Source organism: Patella vulgata, chromosome 9 (genome assembly GCF_932274485.2).
Source record: "Patella vulgata chromosome 9, xgPatVulg1.2, whole genome shotgun sequence".
NCBI lineage: Eukaryota > Metazoa > Mollusca > Gastropoda > Patellidae > Patella > Patella vulgata.
In genome coordinates, this window is record NC_065887.2 from 22581463 (window position 1) to 22604505 (window position 23043).

General features: G+C 34.3%; 1 protein-coding gene across 3 annotated transcripts in view; it reads left to right on the top strand.

Annotated features, from left to right (window-relative positions):
• Positions 1-23043, top strand: part of LOC126831469 (cyclin-dependent kinase 14) — an 88354-nt gene that overhangs the window by 21368 nt on the left and 43943 nt on the right. For all 3 annotated transcript variants that reach the window (XM_056103147.1, XM_050561979.2, XM_056103148.1), the window contains exons 3-5: positions 12129-12169; positions 21791-21965; positions 22645-22817. In XM_056103147.1, the coding sequence (XP_055959122.1) occupies positions 12129-12169; positions 21791-21965; positions 22645-22817 (389 nt within the window). The remainder of the gene's footprint in view (positions 1-12128; positions 12170-21790; positions 21966-22644; positions 22818-23043) is intronic.

Consider the following 23043-nt stretch of genomic DNA (forward strand, 5'->3'; position numbering starts at 1 on the left):
GTCCCCCTGTTGGCCGAGAAAGTTCCCCAGCATTTCTAGCAGGGTTTCCACTTGCCTGGCAAGGAGCAACATCTAATTGTTATGGCCTAAAAAACGAGGTCCCATATACACTTGGTGTGCACTTAAGAGAACCCTTGACAGTTGGAATTCAATTACTTTCTGGGTGAGATTTCTTGCTGTGGTTAAATTGTGTCTAAACAAAAGTAATCTTGTCATTACTTTGAAAAATCTTCTGTGCTGGCAGCTAATAAAGTGATATGTTGACAGAGATCAAAAATGTTATCATTTTTAACAGTTAATAGGAAGAAAAATGGATGCAGAAAAATTCTTACTGAGTATGTGGGTAATTGTATTGATTTTGACAAATCTGTTTAGTCTGAAGCAATTCCTTATAACGTCAGCCATTGCCATAAATTGCTACCAAACGGAAATAAGTTTAATCAAAGTGTCCCAAAGGGTATGTAGAAAATATCTGGTTCTCTTCTTAGCTTTATGTCTTCATTGCCTATTATATATTGAAACGTGTATATGGCTTCCGTGCAATAAGTCTGTCTGCTATTATAGCTTTATATAGTTCTTGATAGAGTCGAGGGACGAGGGTCAACCGATGATCAGGCGTCTAGCTGATAATGATACATGAACATTGAATATTGTCAATTTTATTAAGTGCCTTAAATGTGATAAGTTTTCAATAAAATCATGACTATAGAATTATTTACCCATTGTTCTAATTTAGTCATGTTAAAGTTTAATAGTCTGAACATGTGAAATATGATTCGTTTTGTACCAAGAATTTTATGCAATATATTTATTGACACATGATGCATGATGGTAATTATGTAGTAATATTGATGGTGAAATTTGTGCTATACATGAATAATAATGTTAGGCTAATATGGCCTTTGACTAATTATTGGTTCCATATTCATAGACAAGCCATATCTCTCGTAGACAAACTGAAATGATTGATAAGTTGATGCATAAAATCAGCTTAAACAAAATATCTGACACTCCTGGTGGAAAGTTTCCACTGTCCATATAAGGGTGGTTCTCGACGTCATTAGGCTTAGTAACCAGTTATCATAATTAATTATGTAATATTTGTCCAATTGAATAATTGACAGAGCTGTCTCAAGGCCACTGTCATTGTTAAAAGACTGATTTAGATCCTATAGAGTTTAGACACGCATTGGGTTCTTATAGAGACAGACTTCAGGTAGATGCATTAGTCGACCATTTGAAGATGTAGTGATTTTCAAAAGTCTAGCCTCGCCATTTAGACTTGCACAAGAATGTAGAGAATGACTTTATGTATGCCATTGTTTAAGCTTGTAACCTATGTATTCAGTGCTTTATATAAAATGTTAAAACCCACTGTTGCATTGTTGTTCCTGGTAGAAAAACTTCTTAGCGGTTGAGGTAAAAATAAATACACGTGAGCCAAAAGAGGAGAATTACAAGGCTAATAAAATCTGTAGCAGAAGAGAGTATACATCACACGTCGGCTGTGGGAAGTTTTTGGAGTTGTGCTTTCCACATCTAACCAATGATGCATATTTTTTACAATTATCATGCTAATTCACAAACTTTTGATCATGTAAGCCTTAGTTAATTCCATTGTGGATGATTGAAAAAACCATTCTTTTCACCCCTACTCTAATCTAATGACCTAATTACAAAAACATTCCTTTTAATTATGATGTTTTCTATAATGCCTTGAGTGTGCGGGGTTTCAGTCCCAAACTTGTACGTGAAAAAAGAATATGGTTGTCTCGTGGGTTTTCTCTGATTTTGTCCCACTGTCATTGAAATTAAACTGTACTGTATGTATTCAAATAACTTGAACAGCTGAAGTTATCTGCTTATCAGTACATGGTTTGGAATTATTTCTGATAATTACTTCATGGGTTGTTGCCCTTCAGGAGTTTTTAGTGTCTTGCAAGTAGGCCTACCCCCATTACTCGCAAAAGAATAAAGACATGACTTGGCTGTTGTTGGACCTATTTTCATTGCCTGCCAACCTATCTTTGTTCATAGCATTTATATTCTGGCAATTTTGACCTTTACACATGGTTATTATTAAAAAATTAACCCATTTTTACATCTTTCTGTTAAGATTTTGTGTGATTACTCAGAAACCACAGCTGACATGTTTGTATCGTGGCCTACTTCAGTGGAAACACCCTTCAATTTACTTAGTTTTTATTGGCACACCAATAATCATATAATCTGTCTGGAGAGGCTGGTTGTTAATTGTAGTCAACAGATGCAAACTGTAGACATGTAGAACCAGTCACAATATCATGCCTTATAATAGAATAGTTAATAGAAAACGAATTATAAATAACCTATGTTTATTTGATATTCAGTTTGTTTTTCATGAAAAGACAGTTTACATTTGTAATTGCAAGCACCAGCATCATGTTGAATTTATTTTTGTAATAGACTTTAAAGAAAGCTGAAAGGAAAACAAATGAACTACACTACCAGGAAGTCTTTTGGACATTACAACCACAAACATAATTAAATCATGTCTCAAAGACATGACAGTGGCACATAATTAGATCATCTGTTCTACTCGATATATATATATGAGCATATGTTATTTAAAATGGCAAAAAATCAAATTATGAATGAAAATTCATCTAATACTAAGTCTACATTAAATTGAATAAGTTAATCATTGGCAATGCCATATTTGAGGTTGGAGATCAGATAATACACCAAACCATTGGTTTACCAGTGGGAACTGACCCCGCCCCATTTATGGCAAATGCACATATATATAAATATGAATTCTGCTTTCAGCATCATAACCAAAAAACTGATTACAAAGTAGATAAGTCTAAACTATACCTTCCGATACATTGATGACATAACACCTATCAATGATAATGGAACTTTCAATAAATATAAAAGTGAAATATATACCCTAGAACTAATATTAAAGAAAATTTTGGTACTATATATGCGCCTGTTCTTGACCTGGATATTAATATAATTAATAGTAAATTTAATGTCGGTATTTTTGACAAAACGGACAAATTTGGCTTTGAAGTGGTAAAATACCTGTCAATTTATGTCACGCTATATAGTATTTTCTATTCATAGGCATTACGATTTTTGACAATATGTATATGTAACGATAAAGATAAAGAACTATTTCTTTCTAGAATAAAATCTCTCTATTTTAAGTACACTGCCAAAGGTGGTACACAATTACTCATATTTAAAGAAATTTCGAAACTTCCATTTCTTCAACATACCAAGTTTGATGTTTCGTATAAGTATATAACCGAGTACATATTGGATAATGATCTAATTTAGGCCAAAAAAAAAAGTAACCCGACCGACCCAGTACAAAACCTGCCGACACAATTCTTTTTTTAGTGTCAAGAGAAATACAAAAACATTTTTGTTCAACGACCGACTGTTCAGAATACTCTAAGCATATCGGATTCGTGAAAATGCCTATTTATTTGTTGCTATAAATGAATCTGCATTTACTGATCAGAATAGTCGGGTACGTTGTACAGCGAACGATTATTAAGAACTGCCATACTGTTGACGTGAGATGGTAAACTGACGTGAAAATCAAGACTAACAGGTTTCGCTTAGATTTACCACTGCCCATTCCGGAAAGCTATAATCCTCACAACCTTCGTTCTAATAAGTAACGGCACGCAATTGGACAAAAACAAGTTAACGTATATTTCAAACAGGTGGATACGATCTGCTCGATTGGTATTTAAATGAAGACAAAAAAATTTATTATGGACCTATTTCGTGCGACGGCACGATATGATTTTTATACGATCACATTTCCACAATTTCTTGTGAACACTCTACAGACTACATTTATCAACCGATTGTTTTGAAATTGATATGTGTTGTATGAAATTGATATGCATCATTTAAATTAGTGAGATGAAGAAGCCTATTTAATTTCAATAACTTCCGTTAATTTCTTCTGGAGTTATGGCCCTTGTTTCACTTTGTTGCACCTTGTGAACACTCTAACGACTAAATTTATCAACCGATCTGTATGAAATTTATATGCATTATTTAAATTAGTAAAACAAAGAAGCCTATTGAATTTCAGCAATTTCCGTATTTTACAATTAGAGTTATGGCCCTTGTTTCACTTTGTTGAATCTCGTGAACGCTCTAATGACAAAAGTTATCAACCGATCTGTATGAAATTGATATGCATCATTTAAATTAGTGAAATGAAGACGCCTATTGAATTTAAGCAATTTCCGTTAATATCTTCTGTAGTTATGGCCCTTGTTTCACTTTTTTGCACCTTGTGAACGTTCTAACGACATAAGTTATCAACCGATCTGTATGAAATTTATATGCATTATTTAAATTAGTAAAACAAAGAAGCCTATTGAATTTCAGCAATTTCCGTTAATTACATCTAGAGTTATGGCCCTTGTTTCACTTTGTTGAATCTTGTGAACGCTCTAATGACAACAGTTATCATCCGATCTGTTTGAAATTGATATGCATCATTTATGGCCCTTGTTTCACTTTGTTGTACCTCGTTAATGCTCTAACGACAAAAGTTATTATCCGATCTGTATGAAATTAATATGTATCATTTAAATTAGTAAAACGAACAAGCCTTTTGAGTTTCAGTTATCACCTAAATTAGTGAAATGAAGACTAACAAGCCTATTGAATTTCAGCAATTTCCGTCAATTACGTCTAGAGTTATGGCCCTTGATTTACTTTGTTGAACTTTGTGAACTTTCGAACAACAAAAGTTATCATCCGATCTGTATGAAATTTATATGCATTATTTGAATTAGTAAAACGAAAAAAGTCGGTCGAATTTGAACAATTTCTGTAGATTGCTTCCAAAGTTACGGCCCTTGTTTTAGTTTTTAGAACCTTGTGAACCTTCAAACAATGAAAATTATAATGTCATGTGTATGAAATTGTCTATTAAATTCCCCTAATTACCTACAAAAGAATAAATATGTGACAACCCTTGTCGACTGCTCGGACAATTTAGCTGCTGTGGGCGTATGTTTTGTTGCCTGGCAACCTATCTTTTAAGTTGTCATCGCGAGTCCTTTCCCTTGAACAAAATGGCCCCTACACTATTTTTTTTTTAGCATAGAACCATTAAAAAGTCCATTTGACCCCTTAGAGAATATTTAAATCATAATCTAGACTCTGATACATTTTAAACATTCCATCCACCAATCTATTCGTGCTTCATGTTCCTCGGCGCTGACTCAACCTAACATAAAATTGAAGATTTGTTTCGCATAGAATATTATACTAGTTGCTACGGTAGATCTACTACTAGATCTAACAATGTAGCATTAAAAAAAAACGAAAAAAACCCCTACCTACCGACCCTACCCTATTTTCCATCCATTACAGGAAACAGAACCTTTTTTTTGGCCTTAATATTTATTTTCAATTTTCTGCAGTTTCCTAACCCTAAATGAAATGAAATAGGGTTTAACATCCTACTGTTCTGCATTTCTGCTCCTAAACTGGGCTAATGAAGACGGGCATATGCCATACAGTGTGCTATGAGGGAAATTTTGCCCGGGTAGCGGCGCTACGGCCTACTCTTATATCGAATTCCAACTGCTAAGGGATCTTTTACGTGCACGCCGGAAAATCTGGATGAACTTTCTCGGCCAATGCAGGGATCGAACACCCGACCTCCAGGCTAGCGAGCCAGCATCTTACCCACGTGATCCCCTTCCTAACCCCTAACCCTATCTGAATTATCTCCCTTATTTTATGCCTTTATATAAATACACTTTCATAGTACGATTTCCTCAAAATACCTGTTTTGTATTTCTTATAGGTTTATTACATATTATATTTTGTGCAATCACATAGCTGAATAATTCCGATTAGTTCCTAAATCGATAGTTTATTAACCTTTTGGTGTTGTCTTATCTGGATTATCGCCCTTTTTATTTTGGTTGAAGAACCTACCGCCTTTTACATCATGTCATTCAGTCAGTAGACGGCTGTCTTTCGAGACAGTTTACATTTTCTCAGTTTGCTTCTTTGTATGCAGTGTTTTTTTGGGGTTTTTTTTGCTGTTTTGTGGTAAAATGGAACATATGCTCTAACTTTATAGTCAATATACCTCAATTCTGTTGAATACTTAAAACGTTTCTCACCTAATATAAAAAATTTAATTTTAGGCTACCTGTTTTTTTATACATTTTACTGATATGCTTACTTGTATAGGTAATTTTTTACTTCAATATGCTTACATTCATATTTCTTGTGGCATATAGCAGATCATGTCTTGTGCTTGTGCTGGTATTACACAATGTTTTTCTCTGGGTTGTATTCCTGATTGTTTGTTTTCATTTTGAGTGAAGTCTGTATCACTACAGGCCCGGGACTGTATAGTGCAGTGGACGATTACGGCTAGCCCCCGGACCCATTCACTTAATTTGATATGTACGTTTGTTTGTGATTTCTCCATATTGTGCCTTGTCCATAGATTTGTTTTGTTTTGTGTAAATTATGTGTGATGCAGTCTCCCTGCACTTACTAGTAGATTGTCAAAGCATAATGGTTTGGTAGCAATTATATTTTTCCCAGATTATTACTTATTATGAACTATAGATATTTATGGTCAGATCTCCGATGGTCTCACCTGGTTGGTGAAGAAAAGTAGAATGTTAAACCCCATTTCATTTTCTAGACTGTTAAACATAAGTGATATTTAGGAAGGAAGCAATAAGTGTATCTATAGTATATATAAAAGTAACCATTTTATTTAGTACATGTAAATAGAGAGGATGTAACCACGATAACAAACATACATGTAGATATGTAATAGACATTGCCCATAATAAACTGTTTTGTGTATGTATGTAAGGAAAGTATTACTTAGTTGGACAATCTGTTGATACTTATTTATATATAAATAAAATATGGTATACTGTTTAGATGGTATTAAAATGTACAACTAAATCAGATAACACAAGGGTATATATATATACTGAGTGATATACAAATCAAATACTAAATTTCTAAATAAAACAAAATACTTTATGAAATAAAATTACTGAATTTAAATTGATGTAATTTTAACTTCGTTCCATGGCAATTGCTGTCATGAAATTTCAGTTTTGGGGTAAAATGGTGTCATCTTTTCCAATACATATCAGAGCCTGTGAAGTAATGGATTTAATAATGACAGGCAATTTTATGGTTGCTTTATGATAAAAGGAGGATATAATAATACTACTGTAGCTAGAACAAGTCATGAATGGTGTGGAGATCTCATCAAAAACTCATTAAGGGGAAGATAGTGTTGACAGCTAGTTAACAATCATTCTTTAATGTCTATCCTCCTAATTTGTTTTGTTCTCCCAAATAATTTAATGCACAAAAACAGGTCTGACTTACAGAAGTCTCATTCAGCTACAATGTACATGTACCATGGCATGGTCCATGAATGTTGGTATAATCAATTATCTAAAAATTTGATATCCTTGTGTTTGTTACAGAACAAAAGTATTTACATACACAGGGCAACAGCATCTTGACCGACACTTATAGAAGTTATTGGGATCTAACTTATTTTTTACATCTTCATTTTTTACAGACAAAACTATTGGAACAAATTCTTAAACGTTTTGGTTTTTTTTTTTATCTCCACTTTTACTGACAATATTGAAGAAATTCTTTCAATTTGAAAACAAATTTATTCCTACATGAAAAGTATAAATTGATTGGTTTATCCCTTTGTGTTGAACTGACCCTTCAAAGCCTGTAAGGATTTTAATTAATTGTATTTTTTCCCTGAAAATGTAGATTAAAATAACTCAAATATAGATGACATATGAGAAGCACTCTAAAAATGATTATCAACTTAAAAGCCATTAAGTTCAAGTCACACTGCTCTGCTTGTATGAAATGTACGGTAGTTATGGTAACGGTATTTTCACTTGTGAACGGTCTGAAAAACTTCCATTTGTACTATCATACAAAGTTCAGATGTCTTCAGATCATTAATAATCTGGCTTTATTTCAGTTTTACATTTTAGAAGTGCATAATGTTACTGTCACTTTAAATAATCAATCAGTGCATAATACATAAAAACTGGTTTACATTATTTGTAGACATCATCACCACTAATGTTTTCATAGTGAGTGATAAATTAGTTGATGACATGCAGGTATGACATCTCAATGACCCTTCCTTGCCCTAAGGTAATACTGTCACATACAGTGAGTAAATAATAGATTAGCTGAGGTCACTATTTACAATACATCATATTGATGAGAGATTTAAATATTGCCATCACAGACTTCTTCACTAGACTGCATGTTGTTTGGGTGATGCTTATTCAGATCTGTTCAAATGAGAGCACCTTTAAGGGTAGACATTTTCTCATAGACAAATATTGATGGCTTGATCCAACTGACTGATGGCCTATTAAGCCCATTTGATCACAGTATTGGCTAAAATTAGACTTCAAAGAGAAAAGAGTACTGGAGTAGTTAGTTGTAACGGTCTCTCAGTGAGAAAGGTGCTCAGAGATTCGATCAGGGTGTTAGACAAGAAAGTAACTTGACATTTTCAAGTGTAGTTTCCCCTTGCCAATGGTGCAGACAGAAAGCCTGGCAAGGAACTGTGTCTAGTCCTTCTGATAGAACAAAAAAACAAGGTCCTGTGTACATCACGTGTGCACGTAAAAAAAAAAAATGAAATAGAAACAAAAGAAAAAGAGAAGCCGTAATAAAATTGCAGGTGGCCATCAAAATGATGAAAATATATTGTATGCAGTAGACATATTTTTCATAAGAGGAAATTTAAACCATATCATTAGGCTATCTTAAACCCCAGCATATTAGTATGTAAGTTACAGGACCATGAGTGTTCTTATATTGTGATTTGTTGTATACCTTTCGTGTGAATGCATGGATGGGATGTTTGTCTTCTGTGATATTTTTGGCTGGTTAACTGCTACTAATTAGCTGAAATACCACTTAAAATTATTCCTAATATAATACTGGCACTGTTTCTATTCTCAAAACTTACTTTTAAAGAGGCAATCTTAAAGGGGTGATTGGAGCTGTTGTGATTTGAATAGACTGTAGATGTTCATAAAGATATTCCTGCCATCCGATCTGTTCATTACTATTAAGAATGATATTAGATTAATTGTGCTTAATCAATAACCTGACATTGGTCACGGCAGGAACCATTTTTCAGGGTTTGATTTAATGGTTTTTTTGTCTAAGGTATATTATATCCTCCATTAACATACCTACATGTACCATTTTATATTATATTATGTCAGGTTTTGTTGATACATTATTGAAGAGCTAATTTGCCTATTGCAGGTCTTTCTTTAGGCCTTAAATATTATATAAATTATTAGACATTTATTATCATGAAAAGACCATAATCAACGCTTAATGACATCAGATACCGAATTCGAGATTTTAACTAGATTAGAATGGTTCAGTTATTTAATGATTTAATTTAAAAATGGGAAAGCGAAGCTAGGTCTCAAATATACCAGTACCGTGGCTACAATAATACACAATCAATCAATACACACATCTTGTCAAAACTGCAAACTGATAACTTGGCTTAGAATAAATTAATTTGAATGAAATTTTCAATATATTCATTTTGCATTATCTATTTTGTACTATAATACTTTAATAGCAAGAATAGCCAGCTCTAAATCTTACATAATGTATTTTTAATATAACAACCAATATTCCAGATTACATAGCACTATAGTTAAACCTGATGCAATTGATATAAACAGATATTTATGTTGGTAATTGATTGTGAAATATGAGCTTTAAGTATAACAGGAAGACTAATGGATTTATATTTGTTTTATAACATGGCAACATGTGTACACTCTACATAATGTAACTACTTGTTATTATGTATATCTATAGATGAGACAGTAGTTGTATCCATGTACATATTTATTGACCGAAGGATGAGCTACCTGTTATTTATTTTTTAAAATGAGCCATGGTGACTCTCTGTGTATAAGGCACTGGCTTACAAACCAGGAGGATGAGTAGGCCATAATGCTGCAGTTCAGACAAAATTTTTCTCATCAGCCCTGTTAAACCCCTTTCATTTCATTTAAGATGAGAATTGTGATTTAATGCATTTCTTCTATGAAGTAAGAAATATATATAATTATTTAAAGACCATTGATATTATGTAATTTATCTGATTATTAAAAATACTGGATTGGTTGGTATGAATAGGATAGTGGAGTTATTATATTGCTTGAAGTCTGCATCACGAAGATTGATTTGAATAATTTTTTTACCAAAATCGTTTTATTAAAAGTACCTTTTGAATTGAATGGAATATTCAAATAGCAATTTGAATACAGAATTTGAATATTACTAGAATATTTCAAACCTGGCACATTTTAAATTCAAATATAAATGTAGGTGCCATTATCATTATCAATGACATGTCTGGTAGTTTAATGGTAAGACAACGAGTTGATAAGTGCTCTAGCATGGGCGTTGTCCAATCCCAGGTGCTATGATTATGTGCTCTAGCATGGGAATTGTCCAATCTCAGGTGCTATGATTGCGCATTCTGATATACAAATGGTCAAAAAGTGGTTGACAGTGGGTTTATGAAATATGTGTCCATAGTTTTAATTTTTTTCTAGAGATGACCAATATTAGATAAAAATATTTTTTGTTAGTCTTTATTATCACACAGGACTGAAATATATTGATATTGAAATGCAGTATTAGGTGATAACGAAAACATTACTGGGAATTTGTAATACAATCAAATAAAATCAAAAGCTATTTTCATAACCTTAGGAAAAGGTTAGGTCTGAAAAGAATGATTGCTAACATGTTAAGATTTTTGTTCATGGAAATGGCGACTGTAAGATATTTTGTTAATATTGATTAGAATGATGTAATGAGAGCTATAATTAGAGTTTTAAACGATTGAGCACACAAAATTCTCATAGATCAATAATCTTGTCCAAACTAACAACCTAAGATGTAAACATGTGCTTTTAAATCTATTCAAGTCTTGTTTATTATTAAAACATTAATAATTCAAGTTATAGTTAGTTAAAGGCAATGTGACATAACTTTGGCCTTTCAATACAAAACAAATTATTCCAAACAGTCCCAATTTCATTTAATGGTAGCATTGATGTCGTCTGCGTATAATTTGCTATATGTAGTGACTAGGTTTTCTGCATGATGAAGGTTATGCTTACTTTTTTCAAAAATTCCTGATATTATATCTGATTTGAAGATTTCACATAGCTAATAGCCTTTCGGTGTACTTATAATATGTAATTTCTTATATGTTTTAAGTAATCAGAATTGAACTTTGTCTCTTGTAATTGTGATGCATTTAATATAGTAACATATTTACACGCTTTCCCTCATTGTGTATTTTTCTTGCAACAATTTCCTGCAGCTTTAATAGAGTGGGGAGGAAACTTAAGACAAACATGATTTGTGTTCCACTTAATAATTTTAATTTACCTTCACTGTCAAATTGTTTTCGAATTAAAGAAGTAAAGCTCTGAAATGAGAACTTTGGGTAGCAGACATCTCAATGACATAAGCTTTTTTTCCTGAAAATTATGATTTTATGTATAAATTTGATATCAAGGCTGGTTTAGATCAGAAATGATTCCATTAATGTAGACTTAGACTAAAAACTTCCGTTCAACCACAAACAAGTAAGCTTACTTCTACATTCAGCATGTGAGCACACCATGTATGAAACTTCTTTCAGATGATTTCAGTGGCAGACAAGCTACTAATGGTCTTGACTTTACCGCTTTGTCTCACAGACAATGTCTCCGCATCCTTAAGTTTGATCTTTCAGTCCTAATTAAGAATATCATTCTAATGAAAGCTTTTATCCATTGACAAATTTGGTATGGTTGGTACATATAGTTTTCTATGGATTGTATGGTAATTGAAGTACTTATTAAGTATGGTAGGGTATGGTATTACTTAAAATAACTTGATTTTTCAATCAAATTAATATTGTTGAGAGAGAGAAAGCAGATTGTACTCATTAGACTTACTGAGACATGATGATGTTCCGTTCACTTTATAATGAGTTTTCTATCTTTCAGCCATATCTAAAGAAGATACCATTCATGAAAGTGATCAGGAGGTAAGTGACTTTGTCATTCTAAAGATGTTTAGATATGAGTATAACAAACAAAATGTCGATTTTGTCATGAACTATTCAAATAAATGTGTTTTTAGGTTTTCTAAAAAAAAGGGTAAGAAATAAAGTCAATCTGATTAAAATACAGATCTTATTTCTTTTCTTTTTTTTTTTTATACATTTGATGGCGTACACTACATGAAGATCTGACAAGTTGTACTCGAAGGTCAGCTTTTGACCCTATGACGTCAAACATTAATTGATTAATCAATCAGCGTTGACGTTTCTAGTGGTTTACCCACAGTTCCGTGCATGGCACGCCAAGAAGTCGCCGTAACAGACCGTTTCATTGGCTTATCCCTCACTTCAACCAAAATGCCAGCAACTCTTCCAGATCCTAGTGTAGTAAAGACAAGTAAAATGATATTTTGAACTATAAAAAACGAAGCGAAATAGGATCTGTGTTTTAATCAGATTGGAAATAAAGTTTGCTAAGCACTTAAAAATTAAATTCATTTTAGAGGTCTGGCAGCAGTTGGTGTACAATGCCTTCCTGCCTATTCCTAAGGCTTTTCACATCAACCAATCTGGCTGTTGATCTTCTTCATGGAGGAACTTATTGTACATTCAGAGAGAGATTGCGAGGGCTGTCTGAAAAGTTCTAAGCCTATCTGTACAAAATCAATAGTTTCCATTTATTTTTCTAAATAGTCCACTTCTAGGTATACCTTCCTGGATGCCGTTCAGGAAGAAATTTTCTTCAACCACCCTAAAAAAAAAGTCATCATTACTATGAAAATGATGACCAGCTATATGTAGTTCCTTTTTCTTTATTGTCCCCCGCCTTTCGAAGAAAGCAGGGGACTATTAAAATGGGTTCGTCTGTCTGTCTGTCTGTCCGTCTGTCCATCTGTCTGTCCGTCACACTTTTTGGGACACAATAACTCTCTTCCTAATTGAGCTAGAATGTTCAAACTTGGTGTATGTGTTTATTAGGTCAATGCCTTGATGGAGTTCGAAGATGAGCATTTTCCGCTTAGGGTAAGCAGAGATAAGCAGTTTGATTGGTTGATGCTTTGGGACACGATAACTCTCTTCCTAATTGGGCTAGAATGTTCAAACTTGGTGTATGTGTTGATTAGGTCAATGCCTTGATGGAGTTCGAAGATGAGCATTTTCCGCTTAGGGTAAGCAGAGATAAGCAATTTGATTGGTTGATGCTTTGGGACACGATAACTTTTAATTGAGCTAGAATGTTCAAACTTGGTGTATGTGTTTATTAGGTCAATGCCTTGATGGAGTTCGAAGATGAGCATTTTCCGCTTAGGGTAAGCAGAGATAAGCAATTTGATTGGTTGATACTTTGGGGCACGATAACTCTCTTCCTAATTGAGCTAGAATGTTCAAACTTGGTGTATGTGTTGATTAGGTCAATGCCTTGATGGAGTTCGAAGATGAGCATTTTCCGCTTAGGGTAAGCAGAGATAAGCAATTTGATTGGTTGATGCTTTGGGACCTGATAACTTTAGTTCTAATTAAAAGGGAGAGTGAGGACACTTGGTGTATAGCTTTATTATATCAATACCTTGACTAAGTCTCGATAATGAGCATTTTCTGCTTAGGGTAAGCAGAGCGATAAGCAATTTGATTGGCCGAGACTTTGGAACACATTAACTCCTTTTCTAATTGAGCTAGAATGTTCAAACTTGGTGTAGGTGTTTATTAGGTTGATGTCTTGATGGAGTTCGAAGATGAGCATTTTGTGCTTAGGTTAAGCAGAGATAAGCAATTTGATTGGTCGAGACTTTAGAACACAATAACTCTCATTCTAGTTGAGTTAGAATGTTCACACTTGGCATAGGTGGCTATTAGGTGAATGCCTTGATGGAGTGTGAAGATGAGAATTTTTTGCTTAGAGTAAGCAGGGATAAGCAATTTGATTGGTTGATGCTTTGGGACACGATAACTTTAGTTCTAATTAAGTGAGAGTGAGGACACTTGGTGTATAGCTTTATTATATCATTACCTTGACTAAGTTTGATAATGAGTATTTTCTGCTGTCATGTCATGGCTGAGTTCAATTATTAACATTGGTCGATGCTTTGGGACAAGATAACTTTGATTCTATCTGATAGAGAGTGCTGAAACTTAGTGTATAATTTGATTGCTCGATACTTTTGAAAAAAATAAATGTGCGATTAATTAATGTGTCATCTATTTATTTTGGGATTTCGGCGGGGGACATCAGCCTCACTGTTGGCTTGTTGGAAACAGGTGGCCGTCTGTCGGCCAAATCGTGCGAGTGAGGTGGATGGTCAATAAGTTCGATGCTACAATCATGGATTGCTGAATGGCAATCACCGAATTATGAACAGGAGCATTGTCTTGGTGGAACAAGATGCATTTAGTGAGCATTCCCAGTTGCTTCGCTTTGATAGCTTCATGCAACTGTCTAAGTAGGTCAGCATAATATCTTCCATGATAGTCTGGCCTTTTTCAAGATAGTTAATCAGCAGGATACCCTTGGAAATGAAAAAGACTGAAGCCATCACCTTTCCAGTAGACGGAACCGACTTGGCTTTTTGGGGGTCTTGCGACTCTGGATGCTTCCATTGTTTAGACTGAATTTTGGATTCTGGTTCGAGGGGTGAATCCAGGTTTCATCCATGGTTTCAATTCTGGCCAAAAAATTATCAGGATCTGCTTCAAAATGGCGCAGATTTTCACGGGACGATAATGTGCTCAACCCTTTCATGCCCACATTGCCATGTCATGCACCTGGGTTGCTGTTGATGGCCAGCCTTCCAGGACGCGGGTCATAGTTAAGGCTCTCTCTGCCATGCTTAAATTCTCCAGCCCACTTCTTTACTGTGAAAAAAGAGAGAGTGGCATATATCTGTGTTGGGGTTAATCCTTTCAGTTGAAGGTACTTGATGACTGCCCTATAACCAGTTTTGTCCATGTCTAGTGATTTCAATGTGAAGGTTCACAAGATAATCTGCTATGAAGGGAATAATAACACTGCAATTGTAGTTCTTATGTCTATGAATCATTCAACGATTGTACCTGTTGGTGGCAAAAGTTTGTTTCAACCCAATTGGTCTATCCTTTTCAGGCTTAGAACTTTTCAACCAACCCTCATAGGTAAACTAACTTTTAAAAAACCCTATAGTTATATTAGGGTAGAATTAGATTTGTCATCTAAAAGTGAACCTTGGGCAAATACGCAGCACTACACTCTACAAGCTTCATTTATAGGTACAGTGTACTATACTTTAATGTTTTCCAGGATATTTAATACACAGGCATGCTTTACAGGTATTAGATTATGACATTATTCAGATAAAGGGCATATCTGAAAAAATCAATAGTTCGCATGGTACAGTACATTGAATATATATGCTGTGTTTGGATTTAGGATCAATTCATCTGCAGCTAACACTCACAATAAAGAAGGGTTTCCACAACTTAAAGATACATTATGTAAAACTTAGATAAAGAGCTAGCCATTCTTGCTATGATAGTTTGAAAATAGATAATTCAAAATGAATATGTCGAAAATTTCATTCAAATGCGAACAAAGATATTAGCCATTAAAGGTTTGACAACATGCGTGCATGAATTGTAACCACCGTACTGGTTGCTTGAAACTAAGCCTCGCTTCTCCATTTTTATATTAAATCAAAATATGGCTGAACCGTTATAATCGACTTAATATCAGAGATATCTGATGGCATCAAGGGTTGATGATGGTCTTGTCATGTTAACAAATGTCTAATTAATAGTTTATGTAACATTTCAGGCCTAAAGAAAGACCTGCAATAAGCAAATCTAGCTCTTGCATAGTGTATGTTTAATTGGATATCTAGCTTACAAATTCTTGTTTAACTTTTGTATAACAATACTGAAACTGTTCTTTATTATGCCTCTTGGGAATTATCAGGATAAAATTAATAGAAAGAGGAACATGTAAGAGTGAGACTGGTAACACAGAGCAGATCAACAATTCTATCAAAATTCTTTTTATGTTTGGATCTTATAGAAGCATTTTAGATAGTTTGAATCTTATCTTGATGAGCATCTCAATATAACACAGTTCATGCATTAACAGAAAATTAGCCAACCCACTCACGAAACACTGGAATAGTTGTTCATTTTTACAAAAAATAACAATTGGCTTACTGTATACATGGGAACATCGCAAACTGTAAGGATACTGAATGCATAAATTCTGAAACCCAGGCACGAAAATTGTTTCTCTAGAGAAACAGGTGCCAATCTTTACAAGACTAAACATTCCCAAGTTTCGGCATAATTGGTATCAATTATATGTCTGGTTTATAAATTCTTAAGCTTACAAGTTTTCTATTTTATGATTTAGTTTATAATAACTTACATGTAACAGATTTTTTTCTGGTAGAACATTCATTAGAGAAATTAAAAAAACACTACGGTTGTATCTGATTGCGATACATGAGTAGCAAAAAGAGTGAATTAGTATTTATGCCTAAAACTTAATTAATATTAAAGATGCGTGCGACTGGAGTCAAATTTGGAATACTCCAGACACAAGGGTTACTTTCTTAAAAAAACTTTGTAAACTTTTGAAATGTGGTTGTACATGTATATTGTCAGGGCGCCGGAACCCAGGTACCTTGGAATACAAATTGGAACCCTGCCCTTTTCTGGGGTATACATGTATACCCATGCCCTAATGATGAAAGTTTTCAACCTTTTTACTAGTCTATTCATTTTTAAATGATATATATGTAATTGCTCTCTGATCAGCTCTTCAATTACTTCGGCCGATTATAGTCTCATTATAGTGTCTTGTCAACACTTGCTCCTGAATATGAGCTCTTGCAAGAATCGTGTCTCTAAATCTACTGTCTCGTTCAAAAAGCTTATTCTATTTTCTTGATGAAGTTTGGTGTATTGAATGTCAAATTAAAAAGTATTTTTTATGAGATGAATTGCTCAGGATACGAAAATTGTGAATAATCAGGCTTTTGTCTCTTTCATTATCATGTATTTTAAACGGTTTTATGTTGGAATTTGGAATGCTAGAGGTGTTCTAAACAGCGTTCTTGGAATTGACAAATTTCAAAATTTTCTAGAGGACGGGGGGAGAGAACCCCCCCTTATCTTTTGATACCCTGGCCATTGTGCCGAACGGCACCCCTGTATATTGTTACCTCCAATTGACTTTAAATTTATACACAGAGTTTATGGTCATGAGACAAAGAAGCCTATTGATTTTCAACGATTTCCGATAATTATTACCTGACTTATGGCCCTTGATCACTTTGGGAAATCTCGTGGACACTCTCTAGAGTACATATTTTTTTCCAAGTTTACTTAAGAAATAAAAACAAGTACATGATATTTAATAGTGACATGTCACTTTATTAGCCACTTTGTTCCCATCTTTCCTCCTTGTCATGTGAACTACAGGGGGACATAATTCTATATGATAGTTGAATATCATAAGAAAACAGACGATTAAAAAAAGTCTGTACCATGTTTACTGAACTGTGGTACGGAACTTAAAGTACTGTGAACTGAACTGTGACATGTATACTGCTGTGCACCGTCTCGCGGTATATTGTTGCAGCCCTAATTAACGTCCTCATACTCATTCTATAGTGTTCAAATTTAAAACAATTTTTATCAAATTTTGGTTTAAACATTGTCTCTATTGATTTTGAGCCATTTTCTAAAGTAGTTCCAGAGTTATAACTGCTGACTAATATATTGTTAATCAATGTACATTAAAGTAAACTTACTCCGTCTACAGAGTTAATTTATGACAGATTTATATTTAATTTTTAGAAATAGTGGCCATGCTGTAGCTGTTTTGGATTGAGTGTTTTTCATGGGCTTTATTAAACAAACTTGATTTTAGTTGTTTTCATTAAGACCTCATTATACAAAATTCCCAACATTATCACAAATATTTTCTTTACTTAATGAGATTGATTGAACAAGGTAAACAACATCACACTAACATGCTGGCCTTCACATTGAAAATATTGTGGGGAGCTGGGATTGAAAAAAATTGAAAATCTTTCCTGGAATTAAGGATAGGAGATGACACATGAATCATATGTAATGCTCTTTTTTTTGAAGAATAATACCCTGTATTGCTATTATTATGTCTGTTTTATATTGTGAATAATAAATAAGTTACTGCACCAAAATTAACCATTTTACTAGTGTTGTAGTATGAAATGCCTTATATGGCAGACCCGTGGTGCCTTGAATGGTAATTTGAGTTGCAAGTGTTCTTTTCTATGCAAGATTGTGGGAAATTTCAAAATGGTGTCTTAAGTTGTGCATTATAGATTAACAAAAAAAAAGGTTAACTGTTGTTTATTAATATTTAATAATAGATAATAGGGACCGTTGTCGAATGGATATATATTTTTGTCCCCCGCCTTTCGAAGAAAGCAGGGGACTATTAAAATGGGTCTGCCTGCCTGCCCGTCCGTCTGTCCGTCACACTTTTTGGGACACAATAACTCTCCTTCTAATTGACCTAGAATGTTCAAACTTGGTGTAGGTGTTTATTAGGTCAATGCCTTGATGGAGTTCGAAGATGAGCATTTTCTGCTTAGGGTAAGCAGAGATAAGCAATTTGATTGGTTGATGCTTTGGGACATGATAACTTTAGTTCTAATTAAGTGAGAGTGATGAAAATTGGTGTATAGTTTCATTACATCAATACCTTGACTAAGTTCGATAATGATAATTTTCTGCTCAGGGTAAGCAGAGCGATAAGCAATTTGATTGGCCGAGTCTTTGGAACACAATAACTCTCCTTCTAATTCAGCTAAAATGTTCAAACTTGGTGTACGTGTTTATTAGGTCAATGCCTTGACGGAGTGTGACGATGAGCATTTTCTGCTTAGGGAAAGTAGAGATAAGCAATTTGATTGGTTGATGCTTTGGGACACGATGACTTAAGTTCCAATTAAGTGAGAGTGATGAAACTTGGTGTATAGTTTCATTACATCAATACCTTGACTAAGTTAGATATTGAGCATTTTCTGCTCAGGGTAAGCAGAGCAATAAGCAATTTGATTGGTCGAGAACTTTGGAACACAATAACTCTCCTTCTAATTGAGCTAGAATGTTCATACTTGGTGTAGGTGTTTATGAGGTCAATGCCTTGATGGAGTGCGAAGATGAGCATTTTCTGTCTAGGGTAAGCAGAGATAAGCAATTTGATTGGTTGATGCTTTGGGACACGATTACTTTAGTTCTAATTAAGTGAGAGTGATGAAACTAGGTGTATAGTTTCATTACAACAATACCTTGACTAAGTTCGATGATGAGAATTTTCTGCTTAGGCTAAGGAGCAATAAGCATTTTGATTGGTCAAAACTTTGGAATTTAACAGCTCTGCTTCTAATTGAGGTAGAATATTTAAACTTCATGTACATGTAGATGTTCGTCTCGACTGAGTTCATTGATAAACATATTGAGCTAAAGCAATTTCCTTGGTCGATGTTTTGGGACAAAATAACTTCGATTCTATCTGATAGAGAGTGATGAAACTTAAGTGTATAGTTGATAATCAGTTGATACTTTTGAAAAAAATAGATGTGCAATTAATTAATATGTGTCATCTATTTATTTGGGGATTTCGGCGGGGGACATCAGCCTCACTGTTGGCTTGTTTTATGTAAGGCACATTTAGTTACTCAGTGAATATTTCGTTGGGTTGAAAAATAATGTGAGAGTGACCAAGGAAAATGATTACTGATTAAAATATTGACATTGATGCAGATCTAATTAATGGAAAGTGAATAAGAAAAGTGAACATAAAAAGTAAACATATACGTTGGGTAGAGCGATTACAGAGGACAGAGCAGGGCAATAAAATATGCACCTAAATTGGGATTTAGATGAGTGATGGAGTGCGAAAGTGACAGCGTGCCTGAAACATAAAGGTCTGAAAATGGTATACTTATCAAAGTGTAAATGAAATGAAATACGAGGGTTTAACATCCTACTGTTCTGCTCTGACTGGAATAAGAAGACGGGTATACGCCATACAATGTGCTATGAGGGAAATTTTAGCCTGGACAGTGGCGCTACGGCCTACTCTTATTATATCGAATTTCATTTGCCAAGAGATCTTTCATGTGCATGCCAATGTGTACACAGGACCTCAGTTTTTCGGAACATATATACATTGCCCCTTGCCAGACCCTCTGTCCTGCACCACGGACAAGGGGGAATCACGCTGGAAAATGCCTATAAACTTTCTCGGTCAATGCAGGGATTGAACACGGGACCTCAAGGTTAACGAGCCAAGGTCTTACTCACTCAGCCACCATGGCTCTCCATGGTGTAAATGGAAAGTATTTAGTATTAGAATTCCTTAGAAGTAGATAGATTTGAGGAAAAAATGTTGCAAAATTATGCTTAATCTTCCATGAACACATGATATTACTTCACTATTTTATAAAGTTTCCTTGTACTGCTTAGTCATTTTTTGCCTTTTATTTTATGGACTTGTGATCTTTGATTACCATGTAGGATTTGTTACACACATTATTGCAATAATAAAATGTTCATGTAAAATGAAATGAAATGAAGTTTAACGTCCTACTTTTCTGCACTAATTGGGCTAATGATGACTGGTATATGTAGTGTAATATAGGAAAGTTTGCTTGGACAGCAGGCGTTTCTGCCTACTCTTCAGCAAATTCTAATTATCATGTATGCAGTGCCTTGGATTTTTGTTTCAATCTGAAAGACTAGACACTGCTCCTTGCCAGGCCCTCAATCCAAAGGCGGTTGGATGGCTGAATGGTTAGCACGTGCGCGCTGTATCATAAGGTCTGTCATTGAGTCAACTGGCGTGGTTTCGATTCCCCGGTTGTATACGTGACAAGGAGTAGGGTTGCCTGTCTAACCTCGTGGGTTTACTCCAGGTCCTCCGGTTTCCTCCCACTGCTAAAGACCCCTACGTGCAAGCGAATTATTGAAATAAAATTAAACCATATGTTAGTCCGAAATGACCTAGTCTGTATCGAGTGGACGTTAAACCCCATTTCTCTCTCTCTCTCTCCCCTCTATCCAACATCACGGACATGAGAAAACCAAAATCCTGACAAGCTTTCTCAGCCAACAACAGGATTGAACATTGGATTTCCTGATTAGTGAGCCAGCCCATTACTCACTGAGCCACTGCAGCTCTGCTGTTCATTTCTATGAAAGAAATACTTGTATACTAAATGCTGATATTGAACACCTCATTCATTGTAGTCTCATGATCAGAATTCAAAATTTTACCACACATTAGAGACTGATGTATGTGAAATTTATCCAATGTCTGTAAAATACACATAAGAAAGTCACAAGGGACCTCAACAACTTAGTCTGTTAAAATATTATATATGTTTGATATATGTGAAGCCATTTGTAAAATTAATTTTGTCAATATTATTATTATTTTATTATTTAACGAATCTTGCAATCCACTTTCCCTAAATGTCCGATTAAAAATTTATCGGTATAATATTGTCATAATTTGAAATGAATGTAGTTCTGAATAATTAAGACAAATCTTAATCACATTTTAATCCTATTGTTTTTTCTATTATTTTTCAGTCTGATTCTGGTCATATAGTGAATGGTTTTACCTCTAATGATGAACTGTCCCCTGCCCATGTTCCTCCCAACAATATAAATGGAGGCCATCTAGTCTTTAATGGCAGTAAGTCATGGCATGAATCCAGCGTTAACAAAAGTCAATCAAAGCCTTCTGTGATATCTAGAATTTCAGGTTGGTAGTTAGCAATATCTTTATTTATTAACACAAGATACAAAATTTTATGGATATACAATTACTTAGCGTAATACCTTGCACCGTTTCTATAAGGATACTGGTACTCTCTTCTTTATCAAGCAAATGATCCAAATATGTCGATGGTAGACAAATATACAACAATAATATAAAATACAATTAAAACTTACAGTGGGAATAATAGTTCTATCCCTAGAAGTAAAAAGAAAAAAAAATGGTTAAATTTTTGCAAACTCCAACATACTTTTCTAATTGGATTCATTAGTTTGGGAGCCAAATATCTGTATTGATAACCTGTAACTTCTTTGAAGTTATCTTTATTGACATTAATAGACAAAGCCGATTCAGATGTCAGTACAGTATTCAAATGCACATTTGCTAATTAAAAAAAAAACACCCACAAAAGTCGCAAAGTGTTTTTCATTGTATTTTGACTTAATCTTTTACTTTCGTGATGCTCGATACTGTAAGTCAATCTGAAATGAGTTCTATTTACTAGGAACGTTGTATTTTCTGAATTATGGTTGTTGCAGTCTGAAGAAGATTTTCATTTTTCCGAACATGGTGGAAAAGAAAGTAGATGCATTCCATATTTATCTTGTTTGGATATTGATATCACTGTCTGATTGAATATCTTTGTTCTTATATTATGTTTTAGCGAAACAACATCATTCACCAGTGAAACGCCATCATTCAGCAGGTGATATGTTGGCCGTTGATCCACCCAGTAGTAAAATACCAGAACCAGAAAACCGATTTTCAGAACGTCCCAAATCTGAAGGTCATGTTTATAGTCGTCATATGTTATCTAAGCGATCTTCCAGTTATGGGGTAAATTCATCTCTTTTTTAATTATATTCATTATAAGTGGTAGAGAGAGAGAGAGAAATGGGGTTAATATCCACTTGACACAAACTATTTCATTTCGGGACTAACATATGGTTCTATTTTATTTCAATAATTCGCTTGCGCGTAGGGTCTTTAGAAAACACACAAGGTTGGACAGGCGACCCTACTGCTTGTCACATACAACCAGGGTATCGAAACCACGCCACTT